The following is a 23,828-nucleotide window of genomic DNA, read 5'->3' as shown; positions in this document are numbered from 1 at the left end:
GTTGATCACAATCGCGTTAAGTAAATTCTTGGCATAAGTTTCATGCAATTCATAGTAACAAGTGCCTCGTCAATGCTTATGGTTTTCATGGTACTTAATGATTCTTGCTTGTATCTCTATTATGCAATTCATGTAGGGAACTTGTGGGGAATGTTTTGGGTTGTCGTATGCAATCATCCAATCTAATAACCTTAGGAAAATCTGAAAGTTAACTAGTGCAATTCACGGTTAATTTGGGGCGTTGAGAATTCATAAGTTATTGAAACGCAATTAGAAATCGTTTTGTATGCAAGTAAGACATGTGTGGAGAAGAACCCCTAGCTAGCCTTCCATTCATTCCTTTAAACCAAATTCGTTCTAAAACCTGTTTTGTTTTTCAAAGTTTATGTTTTGTTTTCAAATTCGTCAAAACCAATTCCCCCTTTGTTTTAAAGTGTCAAATTAGTTAGAAAGTGATTTAGTTTGTGTTTTTAAGTGTTTTGATTCAAGTTAAAACCCAAATTCGTCCAATTTGGTGCTTGGTGTCCAAAACTGCCCAGAAAGTGGTTTTTAGGCAGTTTTGAGTCTTTTAGTTGCTGTTTTGAGTCTTTTGATTTGTTTAAGTGTTTTAAAGTTTAGTTTTGCATTCTTTGAGTCTAAATTAGTGTTCTAAACTTGTTTTTACGTATTTGAGTCAGTGTTCAAGTGATTTAGCAATCCCTCCTAATCCCCGGCCTAGAACGATCCCTACTTACATACTTCGCTACAATTGATAAAAAGAGGGTTTAATTTGTGTGCTTATATATTTCGCATCAAGTGCAGACCACTTGAACCACTTGCTCACCTACCCAAAGGCCAAGTGGTGTAGACCAGCCAGCTAATCAGCCCAAAAGTACTTTACAATGGCAATGCAAGTAAAAAGCTGATGAGTCACTACCCTTCAACTATATTCGGGCAAGATCAGTGCAGCAGGAAGCCAAGCCAAATCGTCTATAAAAGAGGAAAGAGAAATCGGAGATAAAGACACTCAATCAACAAACAAACAATCTTACAAACTTGTCTATCTCAGTCAAGCCAAGAAACCCTCAAAGCTAAGCTTTGTCAAGCTCTCTCTCTCTCTCCCTTTTTCCCTCAGCCTTAAGCTTCCCGTAGAATAGACAACTTCTGTCTTTGTAAAAGCTCTGCTACCATGTATGAATCTTGTTGTAGTATCGATTCTCTTTTGTAAACTCATCTCTCAATCTCCTTTCTAGCATCCAAACACTTTGTAACCACAAAGAGAGACATTTGCAAGACGATCAACCTTGCCCGACTCCTTTTGTTTTGTCTTTTTCATTCATAGATCTAGTGATATTATGTATATTTCCATATATATACAAGTTATTTCTAGCAAGTTTGTGAGCAAAAGATCTCTCAGTTCTTGGATCTGGCTTGTCTAATGGTTTTTAACCATGTATAAGATAAAGTCGGGATACAAGCGCATAGCTTGCTCAGGTCCAAGTTCTAACCTTTTGAGCATACAAGATTGATCAACTAAAAGTCATTGGCCTCAAGGCATAAAAAAGAACTTCATGTGGACTTAACCGATCCACGACAATCCTTGATAACGAGAAGTCGAGTTACTTGGGGCGTAAGTAATCGATCTATTCCTTAGCTTTATATCCGTTCTACTATGATCGCTTTGGAACGTTTGAGCATAGAATTAATTCTGATAGGAAGCCTCAAGGCCTAAACCTAAGGCCCCACAAAGGCACCCATTTGGGTTCGTTCTTACTCTTCGGGCTCGGGTGATTGGAGTAAAACAGGTATAACACTTGAACAATAATGAAACAACCACTATATGCTAGAGTACTTGGTTAGTCCTGATTGTGAGCCTCAAGGCCCTACAAAGGCACATTTCAGGGCTAACTTGGTCCCTCAAGCATATACAATTAATTTAAACATCCGTTTTACATCTGCCATGCTGAAGATGGCAGTGGTACGCCTGAACACCTAAGTTAGCTTTGATTGCGAAGCCTTAAGGCCTACACCTAAGGCCCCACGAAGGCACCTTTCAAAACTAACTCTGTCCTTCTGTCTCAGCCCGACAAAGCCCGACAGACAGGAATCAACCGGCGCCAACCTCTTGGAGAGCTGTGTGCTCGTCGGCCAAGAAACGTGAAATTCTTGCCACGAACACCCGTCTTTGAAGAGTTGAACTTTCCTAGTCTCGAAAAGTATTGCACGGTCGTCGGGTATGGCTGTAGGAACTTCACAGAGAGCTTTTGAGCTTCTGCAATCTGTTTTAAAGTGCAACTTTTAGAGCCACTTTCGTTGCATCCTTGGACCTGGGGACTTTTCTCTTTTCTCAAATTCTCGGCTTTCTTGCCTTCGGATGTCTTCCACATTTTCTAAAGGCTTTGGGTTATTCTCGCCACTGTTGGTGGGATGGGAATGGTTCGCAACGATTGGTGTTGCATTTCTTTGCCTTCTTTCACTTCTTCACACTGACCATTACTGACATCTTCTTGTTCGAGCCTCCGTCAAATTTGTTGATGGTCTGGACCTGCGTGCCCAACTGCATCGCCTGGTTCATCACCTTCGAATCACGGATTGCACTGCCCTTGGGCTTCTTCCGGAGGACTGACAGAGACGGTTGAAGAGCGGTTGTGCTACTGCAGTGCAATGATCATTTAGACCTGGTTGGAACTTCACGAGGTGGTTTGGACCACTCCGAAGAAATTCATGGGATTGACGACAGCGGCAGGAAGCGGACCACTCAGATTGATTGGAACTTCACGGGATGGTTTAGACCACCCCGAAGAAATTCATGGGACTAACAGCAGCGGCGGCGATGGGAGAGGTTGAAGAAACGAATTGCTTTTTTTTTCCTGTAAAGCCGAGAGAAACCAAACAAAGAAAGATTTAGAAGGATGGATTTGTACCTTTGAATGCTTCGTTGCTTTCCTTTGCCGTGTATCCACTTCTCTGTTTGCCTTTGTCTCCTTGAATTTCCGCAGCACTTCACTTCTTTGATTTCTCTCCAACTCTCTCAAGACTTTTGTCGTCCGTTCTTCTTCGTTGTCCCTCAATTTCTGCAGCGTTTTCTTGTCACTTCCCCTTTTTTATTCTTCCCCTTTGCTTTTGGATCACATCCTTTTATAGAGAGAAGACATGGAGCAGTTGCTTGCCATTTTCACGAAGTGGAGCGGTTTGGAAGACCCACTACGTTGATTTAGTTGAAGACGTGGGACTATGGGATTGTTCTGGAAGCAAAACCACTTCTTGAAGTTTCAGAAGGTGATTTTATCCCACCATCTTTTCTTTTTATTTATTAATTGATTGCAAACAAGTATAGACTTTTAAAGGAGCCAGCCCAATCTTACTTTTCGTAATGAACTTGGGCTGTTTTTCTTTTGTTTTTTTATTTTGGCCCTCTTTAAAGCTCTTTACCTTTTTTTTTTAAGGGCTGTTATTCATTTTCATTGTGAAAATATTTGGCTCAACAATTAGCAATTGCTTTGTAATTTTAATTTAATTAATTCATTGTTGGAAGTCGGTTATTTTGGTTCTGGTTTCGCTCTTGATAAATTTATCTTGCACTCCCTCTCTTATTTCACTACAAATTACAGTCTTGCTAGAAACACAGGAAAATAAACCTAAAGGGTTCTCGAAAGAGGAAAGTAACCATAATCTGCATAACTTTCATTAGCAAATTGTCAAAGGCTTGAGTCTTATCCTCCAATGGTGATCGAATATCTTGCCTCACCGAGTATATGGTGTGCCTCAATGCAAAGTGACACGTACAAATTTTCCTGCAAAGGGTTCTGTTTTAGCAGCGAACAATCTAAGAATTTAAACATGTTATGTTATTATGCATCTTAAGAAGTAAGAACTAGCGAGAGGACATCGATGTGTGTTATTGGTTTGAAATGCAACGCACTTTGTTTAAGTTGGCTATTAACCATGCTCATTTTGTTCACAAGTCTAGTGGATTTGACGAGTTGGGTACCATTGACTGGACTCATCCTTAAAGTTGTTAACAACTCAGACGTACAATTTCGATTTCTGTTGGAGTGTCAATTAAACTCTTTTTAACATATGGCAGAAGTTTTATTCGGATGTTGCCTGTCATTCCTCCGCATTTCTTTATTGATGCAGAGAAAAAGCGCTAATTAAAACTGACATTCTTGTTCTCATGAGTATACCAATTTTCTTACAATTTGTTCACTCAATTATTCATTGTAAGAAATGAATAGATATGTTTCTTCTTGATTTCTGCAGTTTGTGTCAGTTAGTACTTCAGGCTTTTGGCAATGGCATTCCTGTCAGAAATGAAGTAAATAGAAGTAATGATCTCTCTGGCTGCGAAATTGGAGCTTTATGGCCTGCTCCTCTTATGGTAGCGTAAGATAAAGCGTCACTGTATACTTGTGTCCATCCAGCAATCTGAAAAGTTAAAAAAATTATGAAGGATAAAAACTGCTAAGACCACAAGTAGATAGTCCGAATTTTCCACTGAAATTATATTCACGAACTGACCTGTTTTTCTTGAACCCAGACTCTGTAAGGCACATTCGTTTGTAGCCCCAAGTCCTTTGCCAATCCGTTCACCAGTGTCCGTGTACTCGTTAGTGGAATAATAGAATCTTGATCTCCATTGTGGAAAACATGTAAGATAAACTTTTAAGGACAATTTCTAAAAGACTAAGATTATCGAAGATGGCAAGAGTTTTGATTTGTACAATGGTGAGACTCAACACCTGTAAATCAAAACCCGAATTCCAGACTTGACAAGGTCACCTAAAACTGGAAGCATCGGTGTTTCCAGGTTTTTCATGTCATACTGGATGACAACTCTACTGTAAAAGAGGATAATCAAAGTTAGAAGCACATTAAACCAAAAAGAATTGCTGCACAAGGAACATTTCTTCGATCTTTGAATAGTTTGGAATATAATTGGAATTCTTTTCATGTTTTGATTCATCTTCAGAACCTACTATGTTTATGTGCATCAGTGATTCAAATGAGATGAGATGATTACTTGCTGCAAGCTGTCCAATTTGTGACTCGGGCATGAATCACCTCCTGTACATCTGGTCGGTTTAAGTATGTGTTTGGACCCGATTTTACAATATCGGCCCGAGCAATCAAGACCGTTGAATAAGCGGATATTAGACCGTTGGATGATAAAGTGCTTTAAATGAATTTTAGTTATGATTGAGAAATAGTGTTGTGATTTTAATCATGATATTATCTCTTAATATTAACTGGGATTTAAACCTAATATTTAATATATCCAGTCGGTTGTTTTAGTTGATCTAGTCCGTCTTCAGTTCGAATGAGCTCATCGTATCAATCCCCAGAAGCATGCAATCTCCTACGTGTCCTATTTCTAATACAAAATGGGTGGTACAAGTCAAATTGACTTGGAATATGGATGGGATTTTTGCACGTGATTTTTCTTGGAATATGGTAATTATATTAAGTTGGTGAGTCGATATGCAGATGTGAACAAGTTGATATTTTCTTTGATAAATGCATGATTGCACCTGGACACTTTTTGTGGAAAGATCAAGAGTCAAACTTGCATCCAAATTGCTACATGGCGGAGGGATAAACTTGCATGCCTTGATTCCAGCACCGTGGAGGTCATCAGATAAGTTGTTGCTTATCTAGCTGACGAGTGTGAAAAGTCAAGGAACAAATCCCACGGATCGATTTGAAGGATATGCCTTGGCATCTGACGCGGATCAAGTTCAGTTCCACAAATTAGAGTTGCAGTTGGACTCTACAAAATTATATGGCCGAGCCACACAACATTTGTTCCTATAAATGCAGAGGCAGTGGCAACAGAAGGGGGACCTCCAACACACACACAAAACTGCCATGCGCAAACTCTCTCAACAACCTTGAGATTTTTATTTTCCCTTTTCGCCGACACATCTTCCGTTGGCATCAACAGCACTGTGAAGGCAACCGGTGATATCTTAAGTCGGCATAGATAGCTCTGTCACCGTAGAATCAGCCGATCTCGCAGCATCTTCCGTTGGCATCAACAGCATTACGGCGAGGACGACTGGTTACCTATCCAAGTCTCGGTCGAGAAGGATTTTTCGAATCCTTATTGGCAGAGGTCATCTCATCAGCCTTCTCGGCGAAGTGAGGTGTTACCAAGTTACTGTATTCTGCACACTGAAAGCCGAATGTGATATTGAACTTCGCAAATTAGCAGCCTTGTCTTCAGGCTCTAAAACCCAAGAGGCCGAGAATTGTTCCTTCCTCGGCCACAATCGCAAGACGCAGAAGTCAGCAGCGCGCTCAACGCAACATCAACAAATTTTACTCCTCGGCCGAGCTCGGCCGACGAGTTGGCACGCCCCGCACACAACCGAATGACGTAGTTAGCTCATAGATTACTTGGCCTACGCGCCACGTAGGCTTGGTAGTTTTTAGGGTCAACAGTATGAAACTGTGTCATCTTCGATACAGACATCTATCTGCGCTGTTTTTCGCTGCAGATTTGATCAGTGAGTTGGAAGTATGTATATTAACGTAGAGAATTTGAGAGAAATGAAAGGAGAAAATACCAAGGCTTACCAGTTGGAAAGATTGAGCTTCGACCGATGATAAACAGACATCGAGAGTAACATCATATTGGTTGATCAAATGTCTAGGGACTTCTCTTTCAAATTGGTTTGCTGCTGCATCACAAGCAAGGGTAAGTGGACCACCACGAATTCCCTCCAGTCTAAAAATTTCAGAATAGTTGCAGACTGAATTCAAATTTCAGAATATTAATCCATGAGACCACCAGTACTCTGCTCGTGAGTTGATATCAGTATTGAATTCAAAAAGAGGATTGCCAATCTGCAAGCAAAAACAGCTCAAGCATGACATCTTAGTCGAAAACATTAACTCCAAAGTTACTTCACTTTTTCGATTCCCGTTTGCTTACTGCTACTGCTTTCAGATTGAACTTCAGTTTTGATTGGATAATGAGTTATGCAAGCTGTGGAACATAGTGGCCTGGCAGTGAAAAAATGGAAATTTTTAGAAGCGCGTCGTAAGTTTGTACCTTTCGAGTTTTCTAATTGGTCATTAGTGATAGAAATGATGGTTTTACAAGTAAATGATGTTACCTGCATAGCTCTGTCCTGTGATGAACAAATCCCTATTTTTATACTCAGGGAATTCGTGGAACCAGCGCCGAAGGAACTCGAGATTATCTCGTGCTAAAAAGAAGAGAATCGGAACATGATCATAATGCACATGTTTACTATTTTCGGGTTATATTTTGTTGGTTGAATGAGGATTGAGAAAGTCATATGAACCGAAAACCTGTGATATTGTCGTTCACGAAGCCATATAATGATTTGTTTGCTGAGTAGGAGAAGCCTACTCCTGCAGGTGACTCCAAGTGTAGCATATTTGCTTCTGCAAAGATTATATAAACACAAGAAAATTCATCGTAATTAGTATCAATGTTACGCGAATAATCGGGAGCAAAATCTAATTAACAACGAATGTGCCACAATTGTGATCACTTAAAACTATAATTTAATGGATTAATTACCTCTATTCCAACTAAAATCGTTCTTGAGTAAAATGTCTCCGCTTGGTTGAAAAGGTCCGTGCACACTGAAAGCTCCTCCAACAGATGAACAACCAGGACCTTCATGCCTCATTTTAGTACATTGTGGCAGTGCAATAGGCACATAGATAACATAACCAAAAAACTCGTAAATGTATAATGTTTGGTTGGTGCCCAAACACAAGCTGTATTGAGAAATATTGATGGTTGGCAATAGGTCTCAACCAAACTAATAATGCATCATGTAAATTGACATGTCCCTATGTAGAAAACTGGCAATTTTTGTTTTCATGAGTAGAGTGCGGGTAATCAATTTCATCCGCTTAATAAACGCTTCTGCTTAACCATTTTAAGTATGGACATAAGGAACTTCTGGTCCTTATTTAATAGTATGTAGACTGAGACTCTTATGGCTTTTATTACCATTAAGTTGAGGCACTGCGACACTTCAAACTTACCATCAAGGGACTTCATGCTTGATCTTTTTGCATGATGGAACTTCAGATCCAATCATTTTTATATGATGAGGATCAAGAAACTTCATATTCTAATCTGTTCAAGAAACTTAGGGTCTTTGTTATATACTCATTGTAACAAAAGAGAAGTACAATAAATAAATTAAAGCAATAGGCGGTAATTCCAACCATAGTGAATAAATTGCATTTAAGTAAATAAAGTTTGTGACAAGAGCTTTAATTTAGCACCATTCACATAAATCAAAACTTAAAGTAGTAGGCGGTAAAATCATCCATGATAAATAAATTGCTTTAAAATAAATAGAACTTGTGATGGGGCTTTTAAACCAACATCATTCACATAAATAAAGCAATAACAGAAAAAGTTGATGATTAAGTTTCCATCATATTTTTTTCTTTTTCTTTGATCGGCAACCATTCAAACTTTTCACCTTTTTTATTTTTTTTATTTTTTTTCTTATCCTTACCAGATGGTGCCCATGTACCTCCAATAACCTTTGTCCCCATTTCCTTTGTATTTTATTTTATTATTTTCTCTTATGCATTCACATGCTGCATGATTCCAAAACTTTGGCCCCATTATTATTTTTCATTCAAATGGTGTAGATGCATTATTAGAAACATTTGTCCTTTTCTCCTTTTGTGTCAGCATCATACACCAAAAATTCCACTTTTCCAATTATTTTTCACATGGTGCTTGAAACACCATTCCATAATCCCTCCTTCCTTTTTCTTCTTTGTCTGTCTCTACCAGTCTCAAACCCAGGGCCATCTGGGTTGTTGTGGAGGTCACACAGAACCAATTCAATCCAATAAGGCTACTAGAGACTGGCGTTGTTCTTGCATGGCCCAGAGAACATGGCATTGCAAAGCAAGAACTTCCCTATAAGGACATAGATGATAGCAGAGTTGATGGAGGTACAAGAGAGGGAGGCCTATGTGGAGTCAGTCATGCCATCACCATCTCAGACAACCGAGTATTCATTGGAGTTCTCGAGATCCGTCGAAAACAACACGATCTGGGTTTCCAAATCTGATAAGATTCTTCTGAATCTCTGGAAACCAGTTGTCAGGTACGAGTTTTCTTATCTCATGATGACTATAGGTCGTTGTAAATTTCAATTCTCACCGAAATTCGGTAGGGCGCTTCTGGCGCTGTGGGAGAGACGGAAAATGAACATACCTTTTATTCTGTGAGATTTTAGCAGACAGAGCTGAATCGGATTTGTGGCTTTGTGCTTTTCACTGGCATGAGAGTTTCTCATGCTGATAACGTAATATGAAATCGACGGTGTGTGTGCAGTGAAATAGATAAGACAAGACACAAAATTTACGAGGTTCCTCAGTGTGACTGGAGTATGTCCTCGGAGCAGCAGTGGTGCTTTCATTATAATCTGGAATAATAGGAGTACAAAAGCAACTCTCTCTATTATCTCCTCTCCTTTTCCTCTCTTTTCTCTCTTCCTCTTCCCCTTCCTCTTCCGTCAACTTCTCACTACTTTGGTGTTGTGTGAGGTTTATGTTTATATAGAAAATAAGAATCGTATGAAGCACTACTACAAAATTATCTATAATTGGCGGTTCAAAAACCGACAAAAAACGTATATTACTGTCGGATTTTAAGCAAAATCCAACAGAAAATGATTGCAGTGACGAATATAATAAGCGACAGCATTGCCCGCGTCAGGAAATGAATTTTCAGACAGCAAATACTCTAAAACCGACAGAAATTGTGTCAGATATAACCGACAGAGAATAAATTAATAATGAATAAATAATAGAATTTTCTGTCGGATAAAACCGACAGAAAAAAATACAAAACCGACAGAACTTGTGTCTGTTATAACCGACAGGGAATAAATTAATAATAAATAAGACCATTTTCTGTCGGATCAAACCGACAAAAAATGTATAAAATCGATAAAAAAATATATAAAACCGACAGAACTGCTGTCGGTTATAACCAACAGTCAATGGTCTTAATAATAAATAAAACCATCTCTGTCGGCTAAAACCGACAGAAAATAGATTAATAATAAAAAAAATAAAAAGGGATCGTCTGCGAGCTTCAACCATTCACTACACTTTCTGCAATTTTCATCCACATCCGACGAGCTTCAACCTCTCTTAAACTTCAAGCAATCCCTTGAAACCTCAAACCCAAGTCTTTTCACTACTTGGGCACCACCCAATTGGGTCTGCAACTTCATAGGGATCGTCTGCGACTCCGACGGCTTTGTTTCAGAAATCTTCCTCACAACCTTTCCGGGTTTCTTCCATTGCATGCAATCTGCTCGCTTCCATCGTTAAAAAGGCTTTCTTTGGGCTCCAATGGATTGTACAGAAGCCTCACGGATGACCTGAAAAACTGCTCGAGCTTGGAGTAGTTGGATTTGGGTAAAAATTAGTTTACCGGAAAAGTTCCAAATTTGTCTTCTTTGACAAAATTAACCCTCTTGAGTCTCAATGGCAGTGGATTTTCTGGGAAATTTCCATGGAAATCGCTGTAATTTTGCTGTGATTTTGTGACTAGTTGATAAAAAAATATAAAAAAAAATGAAACAAATCAGAGTAGCCAAGAAATGGCCAAATGAACTGAGGAAACAACATCGAAGAAAAGGTTTCATAAAATGGAGGTTAATCACATACACATTTCTCTATATTTTAAATGAAGGAAAAAAAAAACCCGCACCACATATTTTTCAGTTTGTTCCTTCCCAGAGATCAACGCCCATATCTCCCCAGTACATACCCACTTTAAGTCGGCATGCATTTTCACAGCTTCAGCTTGCTTCTAGAAGGAGAAGGAAACGACGATAGGAGAAAAGGGGGAAGGGAGAAGGCACTGGCGCAAGGAAGAGATGGAGGGGTTTTATTTTGGAAAATTTTCATTATTGTCGGTTTTAACCGACAAAAATATTTTTAAATACAAACCGACAGAAACATTTTTAAATAAAAACCGATAGAAATTTCATTACTGTTGGTTAAAACTGATAGAATTTTTTTTAAAAATAAAAACAGACAAAAGACAGAAAAAAATGGAGGCAAAAATCTCCTCAAAATTTCCTCCCAAAATTTTAAATTCCCTCCCAAAATTTTAAATTCCCCCCAAAATTTTGTTACGATTTTAAAAAATAAAATAATAATTTTTCGGTTTAATAAATAAATAAATAATATGTATTTAAATAGAATACGTTTTTAAAAATTAAATAAATAATTGTTTGGTTTAATAGATAATAACCCATGTAAAATATGCAATAAAGAAACAAAATGATAATTGTACAATGAAAATGTCATCACACAAACTAAATATTGTGTAATCAATAATTGAAAAACATAAATAAAAATTTAGCACAAATTTCTTTTCCCACTTAAAAATTTAGGCAAATTTAACGGAGACATGCATTCTACGAGGGATATTATTTTTGTAAAACTTTGATGTTTTATCCCCTAAACTTTTCAGGAACAAGGGATATTATTTTTTAAAAACTTTGATGTTTTATGGTTTGGCTTTAGAACTTACAAAGGGATTGAATTTGTGGCTTAGAACTTATGTTGGGGGGTTATATATATTTTTATGGATAATACCTGTGTTCCCTTATGGGGGAATGCACATCTTTCGTTGAATATATATAGTAGCTTCAAATCTACTATTAAGAATGTAATTGGCAGTTTTTTATAATTTAAGGACTAATTTTTTTGAAAAAAATAGTTTAAGGACCTAATTTTCACTCAGTTGATAATTCAAGGATTAAATTGCCAATTCATCCTAAAAAAATGCATTGAGCTATAGTCCTATGCCTTTACGGGGACAACTTACAGGGGATCGTACATCGTCACTTGACGGTTTGTATAAAACAATAATTTGTGAATAAAAAATTTACACATGTTTATTCATTGGCATAAGATGGCACCATGACGATGTATCCATCATGCAAGTCTTTCTCTTTCCTGGAACCATGTCTAAATTCGGATTTGTTCAAAGAAATTAAGAAGATAAATCACGACATAACAAATTTTTTATCGGAAATAAAAATTTAGCACAAATTACTTTTCCCACTTAAAAATTTCGACAAATGTAACGGAGATATGCATTCTACGAAACTTTTTTCAACGATCCAACCGTCAAACTTATTTGTACACACTCCGAGATTGCATACGTAAAAAATTGTAAAAAACAAACATTCAAAGATTACGTAACGGAACAAAAGTTTTTTACGGTTATAAATGAAAAATCACAATTTAACGGTTTATTTTAGCTCCGATTTTAATGATTTTTTACAGCTACACTCCTCGACCCTATAAGAATGCAATGAATAAATTCGATCTTCAATTTAAAATATTTACACTAGTGGATAACACAAAATCTTATTTTATACTTGATGGGGAAATATAACATTAACTCTAAGTGTTTGTTTAATCTACCGTTTTGACTCGATATGCATTCTACGAAACGTTTTTCAACAATCCAACCGTCAAATTTATTTGTACACACTCTGAGATTGCATACATAAAAAATTGTAAAAAACAAACATTCAGAGATTGCGTAACGGAACAATTTTTCGACGGTTATAAACGAAAATTCACAATTTAACGGTTATTTTAGCTCCGATGTTAATGATTTTTTACAGCTACACTTCTCGACCCTATAAGAATGCAATGAATAAATTTGATCTTCAGTTTAAAATATTTACACTAGTGGATACCACAAAATCTTATTTTATACTTAATGGATGTATAACATTAACTCTTACGTGTTTATTTAATCTACCGTTTTGATGCGATACACGTTTTACGAAACTTTTTTCAATGATCTAACCGTCAAATTTGTTTGTAAATACTCCAAGATCACATACGTAAAAAATCACAAAAAACAAACATTCAGAGATTAGGTAACAAAACAAAAGTTTTCGACGGTTATAAACCAAAAATCAAAATTTAACGGTTATTTTAGCTCCAATTTTGATGATTTTTTTTACAGCTACACTCCTTGACCCTATAAGAATGCATTGAATGAATTCGATCTTCAATTTAAAATATTTACACTGTGGATAAATCATATTTTATACTTAATGGAAGTATAACATTAACTCTTAAGTGTTTGTTAGATCTATCAATTTGATAGGATATGCATTCTATGAAACTTTCAACGATCCAACCGTCAAATATGTTTGTATATACTCCGAGATCGCATACCAAAAAAATCACAAAAAACAAACACTCAGAGATTGGGTAACAAAATAAAAGTTTTCGACGGTTATAAACCAAAAATCACAATTTAACGGTTATTTTAGCTCCGATTTTGATGATTTTTTACAGCTACATTCCTCGACCCTATTAGAATGTATTGAACAAATTCGATCTTCAATTTAAAATATTTACACTAGTGGATAATTTTTTTATACTTAATGGAAGTATAACATTAACTCTTAAGTGTTTGTTAAATCCATCAATTTGATAGGATATGCATTCTACGAAACTAGTTTCAACGATCCAACCATCAAATATGTTTTTTTATACTCCGAGATCGCATACCTAAAAAATCACAAAAACCAAACATTCAGAGATTAGGTAACAGAACAAAAGATTTCGACGGTTATAAACGAAAAATCATAATTTAACAGTTATTTTAGCTCCGATTTTGATGATTTTTTACAGCTATACTCCTCGACCCTATAAGAATGCATTCAACAAATTTGATCTTCAATTTAAAATATTTACACTAGTGGATAATTTTTTATACTTAATGGAAGTATAACATTAACTCTTAAGTGTTTGTTAAATCTATCAATTTGATATGATATGCATTCTACAAAACTAGTTTCAATGATCCAACCGTCAAATATGTTTATATATACTCTAAGATCGCATACGTAAAAAATCACAAAAAACAAACATTCAGAGATTAGGTAACAAAACAAAAGTTTTCGACGGTTATGAACGAAAAATCACAATTTAACGATTATTTTAGCTCCGATTTTGATGATTTTTTACAGCTACACTCTTCGACCGTATAAGAATGCATTGAACAAATTCGATCTTCAATTTAAAATATTTACACTAGTGGATAATTTTGTATACTTAATGGAAGTATAACATTAACTCTTAAGTGTTTGTTAAATCTATCAATTTGATAGGGTATGCATTCTACGAAACTAGTTTCAATGATCCAACAGTCAAATATGTTTGTATATACTCCGAGATAGCATGTGTAAAAAGTTGCAAAAAAAAAAACATTCAAAGATTAGGTAACGGGACCGTGAGTGAAAAAAAAATATGTAAACCATTTATTTATTTATTTTTAATCAATATAACATTTTAAAATAATATAATAGTCAATTTCTGTAGGTTATAACCGTCATAATAATAAAATAATAACCGCCAGAAACTAAAATAATAAAATAGTCAATTTCTGTCGGTTATAACCGCCACCATTAACTTAAAAACCGCCAGAATATTTAAAAATATTAAAAAAAAAGAATTCAAAAATACTGAGGGTTAAATCCACCAGGAAAAATCCGCCAGGAATTTCTGTCGGATATATCCGATAGAAAGTAACTTTAATCCGACAGTAAATAAATTATGTGTCGGATATCTTTTATCCGTCAAAATGACTTATTAACCACCAGGATCGTCCGACACCTAAAGCTAATATTGTAGTAGTGAAGCAAGCTTCGGCATACAGTTGAAGGGCAACTTGCCTATTCTTTAATTATTTGAGTGGAAATCCACTGTTCTACAACAGATTGTTCCAAGTATACTTAACAAGTTCAAGCTGCTACCCAAATAAAGGACATACATTGGCAACATTTGCATTATAATATAAAATCTTCTTCAATCAAAAATCTGTCACTTCATTCTGAGAAAAGAAGAAGCCAGAAGGGCCATCATTGGGCAGGAATGCCAACTTCACAACCCTTGATGCACCTTCTTCGACAGGCAAGAGGCCGGAATTGAAGTTTATATCTGTTTTGACAAATCCGGGGCATACACAATTGATACGAAAATCGGGGTACTTCTTGGCTAGAACACGTGTATATGCATTCATTGCTACCTTTGAGAGTATATAGCTAGACACATAAGAAGGCCAGCCTTTGCTCTCAAGTGAACCCTCCTTGAAGTCTTCTAGAAACTGAGTTAGCACCTCGTCTATTCGCTCTTCTGTTAGGTTCTCGAAATCAGTGAAAACTCCTTTAACTCTGTCACTAGGTATTTTGTTTAACTTGCCCGTGGAGGATGAAACGTTAACAATTCTCGGTGATTCGGATAACTGGAGGAGTGGAATAAGCGCTTCGGTTGTTCGTTTAGCACCGTAATAGTTTATTTGCACGCATTCTTTTGCTAACTCATAATTTTCAGTCATCACTTTATTCCAATCAGTTGTTTCTTTCTGCATCACACACGCCCCAAACAAGAAAAATTGTTATTTACAGTTTGCATATGCACATCAGTCATCAATCTATCACAGTGAAAAAATCGTCCAGAATAATATTACACATAATCATTTAATTTCCTAGTAAAATGGCTAGTATGTTATCCGGTCCATTTCTTGCCACAAAAGGTGGCCTTGTGAGAAGAATTATGTCAAACACTTACCCAACCAGAAACTACTGCAGCTTTAAAAGCATCAGCATCCACAATGGATCCCCCCCCTACCCCCGCATTGTTCACCTGTGCAGAGCACAAATCTTTCAATATTTGTTTTACTTCAGCAACTCAAACTATTGAAAAGTAAGAAATTCTAGAAAATGGAAATAAAAGGGTCAGTTTGGGTAGATCCTTCGATGTTCTTATAACTAACTGAAAATCCAATGCCATTTATAGAGCCAGCTTTGAGGCCGGAGTATGCTACACTGCAAAACCCTAAAAGTCCAGCGACTAATCTAATTAATGAGTTAGAGAAACTTTATTTGATTCGAGCGATATTCTAATTAATCTAATATAAAAACTTGGCTACGCCCAAAAGCAGTCTTCGAAGACAAAAACTTTTTAAGAAATGAGCTATGATCGTACCAAGATATCGAGTTTCCCGAACTGGGTTTTAATGAACTCCGCGAGAGTAGCAATGGTTGAAGGGTTAGCCACATCAAGTTGATGAAAAACCACTTCACCTGCCAAGCCGGACTGTTGGAGTTTCTCAACAGCTTCAAGACCCCTCTTCTCATCTCTAGCTGTTAAGACCACTGTCATTCCATCTGATGCCAACTGCTTGACAATCCCTAATCCTATTCCTTTGTTTGCCCCTGTCACAACTGCATACCTGAAAAATTCACACGCATAACAAACACCAAATTCAGAACAAATTAACAACAAAATAAGAAACAAAAACAAAGAGTGAGAAATTGTTATGGAGTGGCCACCGCTTTGTTGCTTCTGCCATTGATAATGATTCGATATCGATCGGGTTGATCAGTCGGTAGTTAGATAATCGTTTGCGTGCTTATATAGTGTTTGAGTTTTGTTTTGTAAGATAAAAATTAGAAGAAAATTGTTCATTGGCATCTTCCAACTACGGAAGTAGGATCTAGCTGTTTCTAGAAGAAAGTGGACTTTTCTTTGCACAATGAAAAGAACTCTGGGTGATGCAATTGCCCACGTCATCCAAAATTTTTGTGATGTAAAAAAAGAATCCCGATAAATCATTAATCATATTTGTTTATTATACATTGTGTGGTTAATTTTTTTCAGATATTATTTGTGTTTAATTTTAAATAAAATTTTTAAAATAATTTCTGATCGTACGATATATAATGAACAAACACAATTTACATATCTCCGGAATCCTTACAAAGATTATCCGAAGAGGATCCTCATTCGTGTAAATCAACCATCAGCAAAGACAATTGGAATTTTAGTGTTGACTATTTGTAAATACATATTCCAAAATATCCAATTAATTTGATTCTCTGTGCATGAAGAAATTTTTCCATATGCTAAAAACATGAGCCAATACATCAGGATCGACCTTGAGGGTGTGCGAGCTATGCAACCGCACAGGGCCCTCTTTATGGGGCCTGGAAATATATATAAAACGTAAACATAATTAACAAAATTCTCATAGGCGCATAACAGAGTTGGCAGATGCTAGTTTTTGTAGTTACATAGCATGGGTTCGACCCCTACCTTCACATATAGCAGAGTTGGCTGATGCTAGTTTTTCTAGTTACATAGCATGGGTTCGACCCTTACCTTGACATATCTTTTAATTATGAATTTTATTTGGGGGTAACCATTCTGGACCTTTTTAGCTAGACTCTTTTCATGCTACACTTTACCAAAAAAAAATCTTTTTCTTGCTACATTATTTTTTTCTTGTTTTAAATATATGTAGTTAATTTCTTTCATTATAAGATCACTTTTGCTAATAAATATATAATGAGGAATATCATAATAAATTATAATCTTAAAAGGTTGAAGATATAATCTTTAAAAGCCCCCCATTTTTTTATACGATATCATTTAATCGTTTATTTTGTCATTGTTTAAACGTCACACCCCTAAAGTACTCCATTGATTACCGTTAGGTTAATTTAGTTTAATTGATTTAAGACACGAATCTCGAAATTTTGACAAATCTAACAACAATCAACCGGGGCGGGGTGAGAAACATCCTTAAAGTTGTTAACAACTCAGACGTACAATTTCGATTTCTGTTGGAGTGTCAATTAAACTCTTTTTAAAATATGGAAGAAGTTTTATTCGGATGTTGCATGTCATTCCTCTGAATGTCTTTATTGATGCATAGAAAAAGCGCTAATTAAAACTGACATTCTTGTTCTCATGAGTATACCGATTTGCTCACAACTTGTCACTGTGGTCACCGCCCGATTAATACCTAGGCGTTTGAAAATTAAGAAAGGGTGCCTAGACCTGCTGAGGCACCTGCCTAGACCGCCTAGGCACCTGCCTAGCTCGTCCAGACCCGCATAGGCACCCGCCTCACTAAGAAGAAAATAGATAAATTTCATTTTACATTTTACTTTTTTCAATAAATTGTAAGATACTTGTTGAATACTTAAATAAACACACATTATATGCTTGTTCCTTATGTTTTCATTATGTTCCAATATTTCATAATATATATGTCATTCTATTTTGTAGTTTTTGATGAAATTACATATATTTTAAGTATAAACAGACACTTATTTACATGAAATATAGTAGATTTACTTAAATCCGTCTAATCCGCCTACTCGCCTAGGTGCTAGGCCCCAGTCCGCCGTCCGACTAGCGCCTAGCGTCTTTTAAAACATTGCAATTTGTTCACTCAATAATTCTGTGTAAGAAATGAATATATGTTATAAATAGGCAAAAGTTAGAGAAATAACCTTTGCTAGGGACAGTGCGAGGTTGTTGCAAAATATTACACTAATACAAAATGATTGCAGATAAGAGAGAAATAGGAGGATACTGAAAATATTCTAACTTTTCTTTCTTTCTTGCTCTTATCTTTTGAACATTTGTAATGCTCTATTTATAGAGCAACTACTTTGAAAGCAAACAAATTACACTATTAAGCATATGAAAAGTTTACTGTATGCATGTGGGCATACATACCCACTTATTTACAACACTTCCCATTGGATGCCCACATATCAACATCAGTTGCTTCGTTAAAACCTTGCTTGGAAAAACCCAGTGGGAAAAAACCGTAGGGAAGGAAAAATAATACAACTTTACCCAGATTGTTGATATGGTGTTAAGCATGCTTATGTTGCCTCGTTAAAACCTTGATAGGAAAAACCCAGTGGGAAAAATCCTAATCGAAGGGAAAAGAGTACAACATGCATGTATCATGGATGCTTCCCCTGAATTGTATCTCCCCCTGATTCCGCATTCTTCAAATTGGTAAGCCGACGTAATCCAATTCCCTGCATTAACTTCTGAAATGTACACTTTGGTAGAGATTTGGTGAACAAGTATGCCAGATTTTCATTGGAACGGATTTGTCTAACTTCAATAACTTTAGCCTTCTGAAGCTCATATGCATTGAAAAATCTTATAGATATATGTTTAGTCTTGTCGCCCTTGGTGAATCCTTCCTTCATTTGGGCAACACAGGCTGCATTATCTTCATGTCTGACAGTTGGAGTGTCTGTCCTTGAAGGTAGACCACATGAATTCCGGATGTGATTGATCATTGATCTTAACCAAGAACATTCATGACTTGCTTCATGTAAAGCAATTATTTTCGAGTGATTGGAAGATGTAGCAACTAATGTTTGTTTTGTTGAGCGCCATGAAATTGATGTATCTCTATTAGTGAACACATATCCAGTTTGTGAACAGGTTTTGTGCAGATCAGAAAGGAAACCAGCGTCTGTATATCCAACAAAAATCTGGTCATTTGTGGATTTTTCTTAGTAGAAGAAACCTATGTATGTTGTTCCACGAAGGTATCACAATACATCTTTGACTCCCTTCCAATGACGAATTGTTGGAGCAGAGCTACATCTTGCTAACAAGTTGATTGAAAAAAGCTATATTTAGTCTAGTACATTGTGCTAAATACAATAAAACACCTATTGCATTCAAATATGGTACTTCTAAACCAAAGACCAGTTCATCATTTTCTTTTGGACGGAATGGATATTTCTTAACGTCCAAAGAACGAACGACCATTAGGGTGCTAAGTGGATATGCCTTGTCCATGCCAAATCGCTTCAGTATTTTTTTCAATGTAAGCTGATTGATGGACCAAAATTCCATTAGCACAATGCTCGATTTGCAGGCCGATACAAAATTTTGTTTTCCCAAGGTCTTTCATTTCAAATTCGCTTTTCAAATATTCAGCAGTTTTATTGATCTCTTCAGGGGTTCCGACTAGGTTCATATCATCGACATATACTGCCACTATAGCAAATCCAATATTTGATTTCTTAATGAACACACAAGGGCATATGCCATTGTTGGTATATCCTTCTTTGATCAAATACTCACTGAGACGATTATACCACATTCGTCCAGATTGTTTCAGCCCATATAATGATCGCCTTAATTTAATTGAGAACATACCTCGTCGTTTGTTAGTTGTTTCAGGCAACTTAAGTCCTTCTGGGACTTTCATATATATGTTAGTATCTAATTCTCCATATAGGTACGCAGTGATGACATGCATAAGTCGCATGTCAAGTTTTTCTGAAACTACCAAACTTATTAATTAACGGAACGTAATTACATCCATTACAGGAGAGTATGTCTCTTCATAATCAATTCCAGGCCTTTGTGAAAAACCTTGTGCAACGAGTCGTGCTTTATATCTTGCAATCTCGTTTTTCTCGTTGCATTTCCTTGTGAATACCCATTTGTAACCCACTGGGTTTACACCAGGCAGGGTTTAGACTACCGTTCCAAAAACACTTCGCTTTTTTGAGGAATTTAATTCTGCTTGGATTGCATATTTCCACTTAGGCCAATCTTGTCTCTGTTTGCATTCATCAACAGAGCGAGACTCAATGTCATCTCTTAATATAATTTCAGTGGCTACTGCAAATGCGAACATGTCGTCGATGATTATTTCATTTCGATCCCACAATTCATTAGTACATACATAATTTATGGAAATTTCTTTGCTTTCATGTACTTCTGTCTCTTCAGGGACATATGTCTCATCAAGAACATTTTCTTTTTTAGAATCATGAATTGTGGATTTATCATTCATTTTCTTTTCTTGAATGATTCCATTTGGGTTCAACTATGCCCTCATTTTTCTCTTTCGAGGAGCTGAATCTTTTGAACCTGGGAGTCTACCACGCTTCAGGCGTGCATTAGATGAATCACTCGCTGCCACTTTATTTTGTCCAACAGGGACATCAATTCTTGCAAGTGCATTTGCAGCTGGTATATGTGACTTTGTCACTTTCAAAGCATCATTAAATGCATATGGCAGTTGATTAGTAATACTTTGAAGGTGAATGATCTTTTTCACTTCATTTTCACATTGAATGCTTCAAGGATCAAAATGAGATAAGGTGGGAACAACCCATGTCAGCTTTTGCCGTTCTTCTGGAACGGTCTTTTCTCCCCCTAATGACGGGAAGACTGTCTCATCAAAATAACAATCCGCAAAATGATCTGTAAACATATCACCTGTCAAGGGTTCCAAATATCTAATGATAGATGGTGAATCAAAACCCAAATAAATTTTCAGTATGCGCTTAGGTCCCATTTTAGTGCGTTGTGGCGGTGCAACAGGCACATAAACAACACAACCAAAAACTCGTAAATGTGAAATGTTTGGTTGATGCCCAAACACGAGTTGTATTGATGAGTATTGGTGGTTGGCTATGGGTCTCAATCGAACCAATGATGCAGCATGTAAGATAACATGTCCCCACGCAGAAACTGGCAATTTGTTTTCATAAGCAAAGTGCGAGCTATTAATTGAAGCCACTTGATAAACGTCTCTGTTAAACCATTTTGAGTATGGACATGAGGAACAGGGTGTTCAACATCAATGCCCAGTGCCATGCAGTAATCATCAAAGGTCTGAGACGTAAATTCATTAGCGTTATCAAGTCGGATTGACTTAATGGGGTGATCTGGGAACTGTGCTCGCAACTTAATTATTTGAGCAAGAAGTCTCGAAAAAGCTACATTTCGAGTAAACAATAGGTAAACATGTGACCATCAGGTAGATGCATCAACCAAAACCATAAAATATCGAAATGGTCCACAAGGTGGTTGAATGGGCCCATAAATATCCCCTTGAATTCTTTGCAAAAATGATGGGGATTCAGCATCAACCTTTAGTTGTGATGGTCTAGTTACCAACTTCCCTTAGGAACAAGCCTTACAAGGGTTATCATTTGAGACAGTAATTTGTCTGCTCAATAATAGATGTCCATTAGAGTTGGTAATGATCCTACGCATCATGGTGGATCTTGGATGACCCAAACGGTCATGCCAAAGCATGTAAACTTTTGAATCCATGAACTTCTGGTTCATAACAGTATATGCCTCAATTGTCTTTATGTATGTATAATACAATCCACTCGATAAACCACTCAACTTCTCCAATATACGTTTCTGGGTATCATTGGAGGTAATGCATAGATATTCCACATTTTCTGCACTTTTTGTTTCAATGCGGTATCCATTTAGACATATGTCTTTAAAACTCAACAAATTTATAGTGGATCGAGTAGCGTACAACGCATTTTGTATGGACAATATTGTTCCATTTGGTAACATAATCTGGGATTTTCCTGAGCCTTCAATTACATCTGATTGCCCTGATATTGTTGTTACCTTTACTTTTGCAAGTATCAAGTTTGAGAAACACTTTCGATCTCAAAGTATTGTATGCGTGGTTGCGTTGTCTGCAAGACAAAAATATCCGCCATTGCTCTTGTTTTGAGAATAACTATAATTTTTATCCATGCTCTCTGAGTAAGGAAATTACTGTTAAAAGCAGTTTATTCATACTGAAATACTACTTTTATTGAATTGAAAATGTGAGCATTAAATCACAAGTACAAATAACAAGAGTACATCAAACATAAATGATTCACTTGGACCCATACACTTCATTCCATTTTTCAATAATAAAGTCTGAAACATCCAGGTGGTTTGTGTTCAATTCCCCTGATAAATCGAACACTGTATCAGTTATATCCATCGGTTTAGCCTGGTCGAGGAATGGTCCCGACACCCTTCTCATTGAGGGAGGCTTGATATAGATCCACTAGATGTTTTGGGGTGCGACTGGTACGCGCCCAGTGCCCATTGCCACTACACATATGGCAAACTCCTTTAGGATTTCTAGGAGTGTTCATATGAGCTTTGCCTTTCTGGTGATTTGCAATCTTAAAGCTCGGGGTTGGATTATACCTTGGAACCTGGTTGTGAAACTGGATACCATGGTTCTTGCCATTCCCGTTCCACCGACCTCGCTTGTGGCCACGTTCTCGTTTGTAATTATTGCCATGAAAGGATATGGTATTCCCTTCAAGGGAAACATCATTCACTTTTGGGAATGGTGTTAATCCAGTAGGTCGAGACTGATGATTTTTCATTAGAAACTCATTGTTTTGCTCTGCTACAAGGAGTACAGATATCAGCTGGTTGTACTCAGTAAAGCCTATTTCTCTATATTGCTGCTGCAGGAGCACATTGGAGGCATGAAAGGTGCTGAAAGTATTTTCCAACATATCTTCCTCAGTGATTGTTTCTCCATAGAGCTTCAACTGGGAGCTAATTCTGAACATTGTAGAATTGTATTCAGCCATCGTTTTGAAATCCTGAATCCTTAGGTGAGTCAACTCATAACGAGCCCTTGAAAGAATCACCGTTTTCTGGTGATTATATCTATTTTTCAGTGCTTTCCAAAGGGTTAATGGATCTTCAACCATGAAGTACTCGCTCTTCAGTCCCTCATCAAGGTGTTGACGGATAAAGATCATGGCCTTCGCCCGATCTTGAAAGGATGCACTGTTATCCTCCTTAATGGTTTCCCCAAGATTTCCTGCCTCCAGATAGATCTTGGCATCCATCACCTAGGTAAGGTAGCTCTTTCCAGTAATATCCAGGGCAACAAAATCAAGCTTTGCCAAGTTCGCCATTTTCTTTTCTGAAACAAAAATGAGGCGTGTAAGAACTTGCAATAATATGTATTCTGGAGGAATATATTGTTAGAACTTCTGGTTCTTACAAAATTTTCATTTTGATTTTCAAGCCAAAATGATAAGCACTCAAAACTTCAGGCTCGAGATTTACATGATGAATGAGGATGTCGATTGTACTGCACCATTCTCATCGAAATAACATAGGATGGGCGATTATTCTGCACCACTCAATCA

General features: G+C 36.8%; 4 protein-coding genes across 5 annotated transcripts in view; all 4 read right to left on the bottom strand.

Annotated features, from left to right (window-relative positions):
* The window catches only part of LOC126631711 (serine carboxypeptidase-like 45), a 43,678-nt gene extending 36,083 nt beyond the window's left edge, over positions 1-7,595 (bottom strand). Inside the window, exon 1 of the mRNA XM_050301840.1 lies at positions 7,535-7,595. The gene's annotated coding sequence lies outside the window, so the exon portion shown is untranslated. The remainder of the gene's footprint in view (positions 1-7,534) is intronic.
* LOC126631712 (serine carboxypeptidase-like 45) overlaps positions 4,048-23,828 on the bottom strand; it is a 70,674-nt gene continuing 50,893 nt past the window's right edge. The window contains exon 10 of the mRNA XM_050301847.1: positions 4,048-4,407. Within this exon, the coding sequence (XP_050157804.1) occupies positions 4,261-4,407 (147 nt within the window). The 3' untranslated portion in view covers positions 4,048-4,260. The remainder of the gene's footprint in view (positions 4,408-23,828) is intronic.
* Positions 14,709-16,532, bottom strand: LOC126631714 ((+)-neomenthol dehydrogenase-like). Of its 2 annotated transcripts, XM_050301848.1 has the most exons (4): positions 16,389-16,532; positions 16,042-16,288; positions 15,625-15,699; positions 14,709-15,418 (listed from the first exon to the last, which is right to left on the bottom strand). In XM_050301848.1, the coding sequence occupies exons 1-4, from the start codon at positions 16,406-16,408 to the stop codon at positions 14,867-14,869; spliced, it is 894 nt and encodes a 297-aa protein (XP_050157805.1). In that variant the 5' UTR covers positions 16,409-16,532; the 3' UTR covers positions 14,709-14,866. The 2 variants fall into 2 exon arrangements, with proteins under 2 accessions (XP_050157805.1, XP_050157806.1); XM_050301849.1 differs by lacking the exon at positions 15,625-15,699.
* Positions 22,445-23,768, bottom strand: LOC126631715 (uncharacterized). Its single transcript, XM_050301850.1, has 2 exons — positions 23,681-23,768; positions 22,445-23,599 (listed from the first exon to the last, which is right to left on the bottom strand). Exon 2 carries the CDS (start codon positions 23,520-23,522, stop codon positions 22,653-22,655), a length of 870 nt encoding a protein of 289 aa, XP_050157807.1. The 5' UTR covers positions 23,523-23,599; positions 23,681-23,768; the 3' UTR covers positions 22,445-22,652.

The sequence above is a fragment of the Malus sylvestris genome, chromosome 8 (assembly GCF_916048215.2).
Source record: "Malus sylvestris chromosome 8, drMalSylv7.2, whole genome shotgun sequence".
NCBI lineage: Eukaryota > Viridiplantae > Streptophyta > Magnoliopsida > Rosales > Rosaceae > Malus > Malus sylvestris.
The sequence above is the reverse complement of the archived record's forward strand: the minus strand, read 5'-3'. Positions and strand labels throughout refer to the sequence as shown.